The sequence below is a fragment of the Hibiscus syriacus genome, unplaced genomic scaffold (genome assembly GCF_006381635.1).
Source record: "Hibiscus syriacus cultivar Baekdansim isolate YM2019G1 unplaced genomic scaffold, ASM638163v2 tig00111085_pilon, whole genome shotgun sequence".
Classification (NCBI taxonomy): domain Eukaryota; kingdom Viridiplantae; phylum Streptophyta; class Magnoliopsida; order Malvales; family Malvaceae; genus Hibiscus; species Hibiscus syriacus.
The window spans coordinates 182531-192739 of NW_024062976.1; the positions used below are offsets into that span (position 1 = coordinate 182531).

Below are 10209 nucleotides of genomic sequence, written 5' to 3' on the forward strand. Positions count from 1 at the left end.
AACCGGCCCACTTGACAACCCAGCTAGGGTTTCATCTCAATGTTCCAGCCGCCTCATTTCTGGCCATTGGATCTGGACCCATCCAACGGTCCAGATCACGTAGAGCTTAGGGTTTGAAACCCTAAAATATCATCAGCTCAGCCGTTTGGCCTTCCAGCTCCAGCCGCCGCTTGACTCTTCAACTTCCCAGCCGAGCCTCACCCCCGACAGCCTCTGACGCCGGCCACCTACCGAACAGTGATAGATGACCATCAAACAGAGATTAGAATCATATCATTCAGTCAGACAATCCAAGAAAAATAATGAAATCTCCTAGAAGCATAGGAAATCATTTCCTATTAGATCTATCAGACACCAAACGCATGCAAAGATAAAAACAGAAGGCAATGGGGATTTGAGGGGGGGATTTTTTTTAGAGAACGGAGACAGAGAGGATTCGAAACCACAAAACAAAAAAAGAAAATAGAGAGAGGTGTCTCACCGTGGTTCAAAGCCGTGGAATCCCGAGGGCCGCCATATGCTCGGTTTCTTTCGAAGGTAACATATTAGATTTAGCGGTTTAGGATTATTTTTAGGCTAAAAGGGTTCGAGTTTTGAAGTGGGGAGGAAGAGAGGAAGCTTTTGAGTGTTTTTCCCTCTCTTCGGCCGAGCGCCGCCGGGTCTCCACCGTGGTTGTTGCCGTCCAGGATTATCCCTTTCGTCCCCGATGAGGGAACTTGAGAGAGTCCTCTGGTTTTGGAGACATGAAACAAATGAGAAGGCTGATGAAAAATAAGCCTTGGATTTGGTATGAATACCCAAGTCAAAACGCAGTCGTTTTGCCTCCCCAACCCCATCTGTGTTTTTGATTTATTGGAATAACTACACTTTTAATCCCTGTGGCTTTGTAAACTTACGCATGTTTCTTCAAGGTTTGGGGGGTAAATCATAGTTTAGGTCCCTCCTGGTTTGTAACATCTCGTTGTAGCCATTAATGAAATCTCATAATATTTTATTTTGGGCATTTATATTTTCCTTTTTATATTTTAGTCCTATTTATATTAGTATTTTGTATGTTTAAATATTTAGATTTTAGCTGTTAATCTTGTGTATTATTCATTTTGGTCATCATATTATGTTTCTATTTGTTTCATTTTTGATATAATATTTGCTCACATTTCGTTTTAATCACTATTTGTTCACTAATATGTTTAGGGTAAATAATTTGTTTTGAGCCCTAATTTGTGAATGAGCTCATCCTAGTCCCTATTTGGTTATTGATGTCTTTGATGATTTTTGATTTCGTAAGGTAGTTTTGTTAACTTTCTTTTTAGTCCCTAGTTGTTGGCATATTGCTTTTATTTTTATTTTATTTTAATTTGACCACTAATTTATGATACTTTCATTTTGGTCACTAGATTTATGGTTAATCACGATTTAGATACCTATCTTTACCATGTTGTTCATTATAGTCACCAGGAGGTTCATGTTATTTGTTTATTCTGATATTGACATTATGTTTTATTGTGTTTCAATTTGGTCACTATGTATACTATTTTGCTTATTATGAATTCAACTACTGATTTTATTCTTTTTCATTTTAGCCACTGATTGATCATGTTTTTTTATTTATTTTTAATTCTGCTTGTATATTTCGATTTATGCATTTTAGTTACTTGTCTATAAAGTTTATTTATTTTATGTTATTTGTATGTCATATTTTCATGTATATATTTTAACCTATTCTATAATATTTATGTACATATATCATGTTTCAAATATATTAATTTATTTTATTTTATTTCATACGCATGTTGTATCATATACATTTATATACTTATTAATTTAATTTAATTTTTCCCTTTGTATATTCATGTATGAAAATATATTATTAATGTTTATTCCATTTTATTCAATGTGATTACATATGACTAATTTTTCAAGAACGCGAATTTGTAGAACGGGCGTGGAAAGTACTACTTGATCGAAGTGGTACAATCCAATACGACATTCGAACAAATACGAACTTAAAATAAATCCATTTTCTTTTACTAATTAATTTATTTTAATGATGCTATGTGTGTGTTTTTAATTTACTCTTTATTTCCTTTTATTCGAATGCAAATGTTAATTTTATTTATATTCGATTCGCATATTTATCAATGAGAGAATATTTTTTTATTGACAAGAAATAGTCGAGTTAGTTTTTCCGATGGAGGATTACTAATTTTGATATTTCTTTTCGAGTTAAAGAATTTTCTGTAAATAATTTATTCGAAGTAAATTAATTAAATTTCAATAAATGGATCACATTTTAATTATCGATGCGATTTATAGTTTCCACCATCACGACGATATGTAAGCGACACAGTACCAATTTTTGGGCGTTGTGGGGTGTTAGTCCTTCCCTACACGTAATAGACTCCCGAACCTGTTTAAATAAATCTTTGGTAAACACAGACCAGTTTTTATCTTAAAAACGATTTTTTCTTAAAGTTGTTTTTAAAATACGTTTTTAGGTATTCGACCTATCTAACCCAAAGGCCGATGGCGACTCCCTTTCGATTTAATTCAAATTAATTCCAAATCACCAATTTTTCCAAATTAAAGTCATAATCGTTTTTTAAAATAATATTTAATTGTTTTTTTGAAAAATGGTTATGACAATAAGTTTTATCTAGTTCTGGGACAATAAGCGTGACATTTAGGTATCTGGCAATGACAACCATGTCGCAAATCTGCAAATTGAACCCGATAACGACATGAAATGGTTAGCATCTGAATTGATGCCGAGATTAAAAAAAGGAGTATCAACTTACTGCAGCTCGCATTTGATTAAGTCCTCCATTGCAGGAAACCATAAGATAACCATTGTTCTTATATAACCCTGCAAAAAAAAACAGTCATCAGATAAGAACAGTAATCATAGACAAGTTGATTGGGAAAAAGATAAAGCCACATAAAAGCAAAAGATTCACAGGTAAATCAACATATGAAAGGGGGGGGGGGGAGATTAAAAAAAGAAAAGTCCTTTTTAAGGACTCAAAAGGCAACTTTTGACGAGAATTGCCTGTGCACAAGAAAAGAAAATCTTACAGAGAAACACCAAATATATACCAATATGAAAATTGTTGAAATCAATGATGGCATACTCAAGAACTTACAAAATAAATGATATCAGATGGGGAAATGGGATTTCTGCATTTACATAGAAATGAACATTGAAACAAAGAAACCTTTGAGAACTTACTTTTTGGAGGAAGAATGAGTTTTGGTGGAATAGAAGACAATTCAGAACCAGGTTGAGTGAAACAAAAAGGCCAACCTTTCAACAATCTTAGACCAAACATTTCTCCCAATGTCATCAACTGAGCAAAGCAAGTCCATAACAAAATTGAAGTTAATGCCCTTAACATCCATAACTTCATTCTAGGCCTTGAAACCATTGAATTCTTCAACTTATGCACTCTCCCAAAAATCTTTATCTTTATTTCCCACTGTTTCTTGTAATCACACTTTCCAGTTGTTTCTTCTACTCTACACATTGTAAATTACCCCTTTTCACCTCAATCTCAAACTCAACAACAATACTTGAGTTCAAAGTTCTCCCCCACTTGATCCAAAATTTCAGGCCTTTAATCAAATAAAATGCAAAAAAAAAAAACCCTCCTTGAACCACTAAACATCCCTTGTAACTACATTACAAAATAAGACTAAGATTCTTTGGAACACCTACACTATTATTTCACCTAGAAACAACAGCTCCACCTAGCTTATCAAAAGCAAAACTTAAGAAAGGAAAAATAACCCAAAATTTAAACACTACACTTTGTTTAGCTAAAACCTTGTAAACTCTCCACATAACTTAAACAAGCAAGACCCAGAATTCATATGATTCGGTTTCAACTAAACCTCCAAAAGAAACAATTAGCTAAAAAAGGAAAACAATTAGCTACAAATATTAAACAACAATGTATTGTAAGATTTTCATTACTTTTATTTTCCTAATTTTATTTTATTTAGAAACTAATATGCTTTATCTGATTGCTCTGTTTTGTTTTATACTTTTTCTTATTGTTTTTAGTTTTTTTCCTTTTACAATTACTAAACAATCAGTCTATTTTATTTTTTTTATAGAAATTTTGTTATTACATTATATTCTTATAAACTTTTAAAATTAAAGTCAAAATCTTTTGATTGAATTGACGAGTTTGACTAATTTCAAACTTTAGAATTAAAACAATAAAGCATAGGTAGATTAATATTATATTTGACTTAAAAATGGCGCACGGTTGTGAAACTCTCTCGGCGCACATTAGCTGGACTAATGGGATATGATGATTTCACTGTTTTCCGGCGTCGTTTTCGTTTTCCCTTCAGTCATCTCTCCCTTATCTTCTGTCCTCCCTTTCTGTTTGTTTGTTGAATGGATTGGCGTAAACTGTTTCAATGTTCTTCAAATCACCAGCTTCAGTACTTTCCCCCTAACGAGAGAAATGTAATCTCGTTAGTTCACCCACTGCCTGAAGTATTCGAGGGCGGAATTTCTGAGTGGAAGTACTCTCTTGTGGGGCAATTTCTGGGATCCGCTCCAAATTTCTCTTCGATTCAAAGGATTATTGATGGCTTATGGAAGAATCCCCTGAAAGGTTCCAATATCCAGGTCAGTTACGCTGGTCCCAACCTCTACTTGTTTTCCTTTGAATCTGATACTGCTCGTGATTGGGTTATGGAGAACGGGCATTGTCACTTTTATAATAAACCTTTAACCTTGAGAAAATGGGAACCTAATATGCAAAAAATTCACTTTGATTTATACAGAATCCCGATTTGGGTTCACTTGTTCAACGTTCCTTTAGAACTGTTTTCTAATGAAGGATTGAGTTACATTGCTAGTGCAATAGGCTATCCTCTGTCTATGGACTCTATCATTGCTTCTAAGACTATATTGGAATATGCTAAGGTCTGTGTTGAAATATGTGTTTCTGAAGTTATTCCTAAATCGATTGATGTTGTGCTTAACAATGGACTGCATTCTACTGTTTCTGTCGAAATCCCTTGGCTTCCACCAATCTGTAAATCTTGCAACACTTTTGGCCATAACACTAAAAGTTGTAAGGTTAACCCTTCTCCCTCTCTTACTGGTCAAGTTTGGAGGAAAAAGGATCCCTTAGCCTCCACGTCGCAGGCCCCAGTTAACACATGTATTGATACCTCAAAGAACACTACAAATGATAGTTCTCAGGTATCATCTCCTAAGGATTCTGGAACTGGAATTGGAAATGTATCTCCTCAGGGTTCCGAAAATGATAGTGCTCAGGTTTCCTCTCTTAAGGACTCTGGAACTGGAACTGGAACTGGAACTGGAACTGAAACTCCTCATGGTTCTGAACCCTCTCATCCTGATAAAGCTAACCTTTCCGAGAGTGCTTATATCTTATCTCCAAATTGCCCTCTTCCAGAACCTGAACTAGAATCTGCTGATCTTAATCCTTCAGAGATAGCAATTTGTGAACAAAAGTCATCATCCCCTTTTAAAAGGGGTCGGGGTAGACCTCCTAAGTCTAAAACCAAAAATTCTTTAGCAGGTTCTTCGAATAGATTTGAGATCTTAAAATCTTTTGAAGAGGCTCAACCCGAGCTTGAGATTCAGGGGAAAAAACCAAGAGCTGCAACTTCAGGGGTTGCAGAACTGATCAAAGATATAAAAGCTAAAAAGAAATCACACCTTGAGAAAGCTAAAAGTGCTCCAGTAGGAAGTAAAAGGGGGGATTTTGTCTCATCTCCTCAATCTACATGATTATTTCATTTCAGAACGTAAGAGGATTAAACAATCCTCTTAAACAATGTAAGGTCCTTAGGAGAGCCTCTCTCAATAACATTGATATTCTGTGCTTATTGGAAACTCGTGTTAAAATGGACAATTCTGTTGTTATTCTTGCTTCCAGATTTGATAGTTGGAATTTCTTAGGCAACTATGATTATGTTGCTAATGGTAGAATTTGGTTACTTTGGAGGAAGGGCCTTGACTTATCTGTTTGTCACATTTCTGACCAAAGTATCACCGTTAAATGCTTCTTCAAGAACGTTCATTTTCTGCTTATTGGGATCTATGGCCACAATGATGACATTACTAGACGTAGCCTTTGGCAGGACCTTAGACTTATTGATTCCAGATTTCCTTACTTCCCTTGGATCTTGGGAGGTGACTATAATGTCACTATGCACCCTAATGAAACTTCTAACTTTGAGCTTCTGGTCCTTTTACTTCCTCTGACATGATCGACCTCCAAGAACTTTCCCAAGATCTTCAACTTCAAGATCATCCGTATTTTGGCCCTACTTTCTCTTGGAGCAACAAACAAAGAGAAAAATTTCTTGCTAAAAAACTCGACAGAGTGCTCATTAACTCCTAGTGGTTTGAATCTTTTTCAAACTCATTTGTGGAATTCCATGCCCCAGGACCTTCTGACCATTGTATGGCTATAGTCTCCCTCAACAAAGAAATCCAAATGAACAAACCTAAGCCTTTCAAATTCTTCAATTGTTGGACCCTTAACCAAAGATTTTTAGACACTGTTAGGCATTATTGGCACCAACCTTGTTTTGGAAATCTTATGAAGAGGCTTTTCCTCAAGCTTAAAAGGCTTAAAGTCTGCCTGAGAAATTTTAACAAGGATTTCTTTAGTGACATCTCTGCTTGAGTAAAAATTAAAAGGGAAGAGATTGAGAAACAACATATTATTTCTCTTAAAGGTATAGAGCCTATAGAAAAAGAACTCGATCTGCAATGGGAGCTTAATTCTCTTGAGGAAGCCGAGTCAATGTTTCTTCAATAAAAAGCTAAATCTCATTGGTTAAAAGAGGGGGACAAGTGTTCCAAATTCTTTTATTCTGTCATAGCTACTAAGAACAAACGTGATACTATAAGAGTCTCAGTGGATGACCAAGGCAGAAGGTTGGAATCTTTTGTTGAAATGTCCTCTGAAGCTATCAATTTCTTCACTAAACTATTGGGTTCCTCTGACCCAGAAGTTAAAGTTTATTTTGTTCCTCTTCTTAAAGGTCTGCTCCATCCTCTTCCTTCCCCTGACCATTTCGAGGGGCTCACTAAGGATGTCTCCACTGAGGAAATTAAAGAAGCTCTTTTCGATCAGGGCAATGATAAAGCTCCCGGTCCTGACGGTTATACTCCTCTATTCTTTAAGAAATCTTGGACTATTATTAAAGAAGATGTGATTGAAGCCATTAATTATTTCTTTCAAGAATCATACATCTTCCCTGGTTTCAATGCTACAACTATAGCTCTTTTTCCTAAAATCTCAAACCCTTGCAAAGTCTCGGATTTCCGCCCTATTTCCTGTTGTTCTGTTATATACAAGACCATTACTAAAATCATTGTGAAGAGGATTTCCCATTTAATGCCTATGCTTATTACTCCTAATCAAACTGCTTTTGTCAAAAAGAGGAGTATTGTTGATAACATTCTCCTAGCTCAAGAAATTGTGAAAGGCTATGGGAGAAAGAATATTTATCCTCAGTGTGCTCTTAAAATTGACCTTCAAAAAGATTTCGATTCTATTCACTGGGCCTTCATTCCTATCATCCTCAATGCCTTAGAGATGCCAAGTATACTCATTGAATGGACTTCTGCCTGCTACGCTAATGCCTCCTACTCCATTGCATTTAATGGAAGTTTGGTTGGTTATTTCAAAGGAGCTAAGGGTCTTAGACAGGGAGACCCTTTATCTCCTCTGTTGTTTGTTTTGGTCATGAATGTGTTATCCAATCTCCTTTTCAGCGTTGCTAATTACTGGTGTAGACAACTTGTTCTACCTCAATCCATTATCAACAAAATTGAGCAAGTGTGTTCTAAATATTTTTGGAAAGGATCGGATATTCCAGCTACTGGTGCTCGGGTTAGTTGGGACACGATCTACACTCCAAAGTCTGAAGGAGGTTTAGGCCTTAAAGACATTAAAACCTGGAATAGAGTGTGCTTGATCCACCTTATCAAAAAAATCCTTGTCGGGGATGGGTCGCATGGATTCAATGTTATATTATAAAGCATTCTAACTTTTGGTTCATGGAAGAATGTTCTTCTTGCAGCTGGAGTCTCAGGAAAATTTTGAAGCTTCGAAGTGTAGCTTATCCTCTTCTAATTTCAGGAGTTACTAGTTCTAAAAATATTTGGAGCAGGTTCGTATGAAAGGAAGTAGAGTTCATTGGCAGAAAATCACCTGGTTTTCCCTCCACATTCCAAAGCACAACCTCATCTCGTGGATGGTTATTATGGATCGTCTCCCCACCAAAGAAAGGCTGCTCAGGTTCGACTTAATCACTAATGATCGGTGCATCTTTTGCTCTGAAGGTAGTGAAACTAGAAACCATCTTTTTGCTGAATGCAAAGTTTCTTCTTTAATCTGGAAATCCATTCTTCTGCTATCAGGCATCAAAAAACATCCATTCTTTTGGTCCAGTCTTATGGTTTGGGCGACAGCGAAATGGAAGGGAAAATCTTTAATTACTGTCATTCTTAAACTATTGTGGTGTGCATTCATTTACACCATTTGGGAAGAAAGGAATCATAGGACTTTCAGAGGCATTAGCATATCAGAGGATGATATAGTTCAATCTATTAAGCAGACTATAGGTCTTTATCTAAGCAATAGAACTATCAATAGATTAGATAACACTAATTTATTTCTTTGTAATTAATGGGGTATAGTTTGATTTTTGTTGTATAGGTTCCCCTTATTTTGTTCCTTTCATTGGATTGTTTTGTGTAGCAGGTTTCTGCTTTCTTAAATAATAAAACTTACTTATCCAAAAAAAAAACATAGGTTGGAACTCACCATCTGAGTTGAGGAGTTTTAAGATGTGTACTAAACTCGGTGTAAAAGTAATAATCTTCCCAAATAATTTTGACTCGATCATAAATAGATAATAAAAAGAAACTTAGACTTATACTTTATATATGAAAAGAATATGTCGTTGAAGTCATAGTTTAAGGGACATACATAAAGTTTTATATTAGGGGACAAACTTCTAAAATTTTAAAACAAGATGAACATCAAAGAGGGGTTAAAGAGGTTAGTGCACACAGATGTTGATTTAAAATTTTAATCTAATTAGATTGAAAAATAAAAGAAAAAAATCAAATAGAAAAAATACAATAGCTACATTTTATTTGTTCACTAAAAGATTCCTTTTTCCTTCATTAAAAAATATAGTTTTTAATATATTTTTTGTTAACATCAATGATTAAAAAATAAACATCAATAGTGACTCAACTAAAGATTTATCATTTTCAGTGTTTTTTTTAAAATTATTTTATTAATGAGTAATACAATAGAATAATCATAAATCATTATTCAAAGTTTTAATTTAGTAGAAAAAGAAGGGTTGGCGGCCCAAACTCCTCTAAAGTAATGAGATAAAATCCACCAGAAACAGAGACAATAACACAAGATATGTATAGTCTTCTCGGTCCCAGGTACAATATACATAAATAATATTTATATTTTAATATTATACTTATTATTTGTGGTGGATTTTGAATAAATACAAATATTTATTTCTGGAGATTTAAAAAAATTTATGCATGTCCTTGTGAAAAACCATCCAAATTTGGGGGAAAATAATTCTAAATTAGAATATTCAATGTATAAAGCATTTTTCTTACTAGTGACCCGACCTCACCTCGCCCTGACGACCAAAACCCCTATGAAATCGTGACTGATCAATCGTCGATCGACGACGAATTGACTTTTTATACCCTGCAAACTTTAGGATGAAAATCGCAATCCCACGTGATTCCGACGACTAATCAGCGACAAATATGACAACATATAACTATGATGATGGCAGAGATTACGTCGACAGCGATGGTCATGGCCGAAAAGGGAGGCGGCGGCGGGTTAGTGCTAGGATTTTAGGATTTTAGGGATTTTGAGGCTTTTTTTTATAATTTAAAAGAAATTAGTTTTTTTAAAATATAATAATTTTTAATTTAAAAAAAATAAATTTCAAAATTACCAGATTGTGAGACATGTTAATTAACGAAAAAAACTAATGGTTGTAACGTCGCGAGCACCTAAAGTAGTCATGTTTGTAACGTCCAGATTGTGACACATATTGTACCTTATTGAGTTATAATTATATATTTTTTACTTTATCAAATAATATTTTGATTACAAAAGTTAATATTTATTGAATCTGAAGCTTAGA

At 34.6% G+C, this 10209-nt stretch overlaps 1 protein-coding gene across 1 annotated transcript; it reads right to left on the minus strand.

The window, feature by feature from the left end:
- Positions 1–576: 576 nt before the first annotated feature.
- Positions 577–3814, minus strand: LOC120152117 (rhamnogalacturonan I rhamnosyltransferase 1-like). Its single transcript, XM_039164403.1, has 3 exons — positions 3230–3814; positions 2799–2866; positions 577–729 (listed from the first exon to the last, which is right to left on the minus strand). Exons 1-3 carry the CDS (start codon positions 3522–3524, stop codon positions 577–579), a joined length of 516 nt encoding a protein of 171 aa, XP_039020334.1. The 5' UTR covers positions 3525–3814.
- Positions 3815–10209: the final 6395 nt, after the last annotated feature.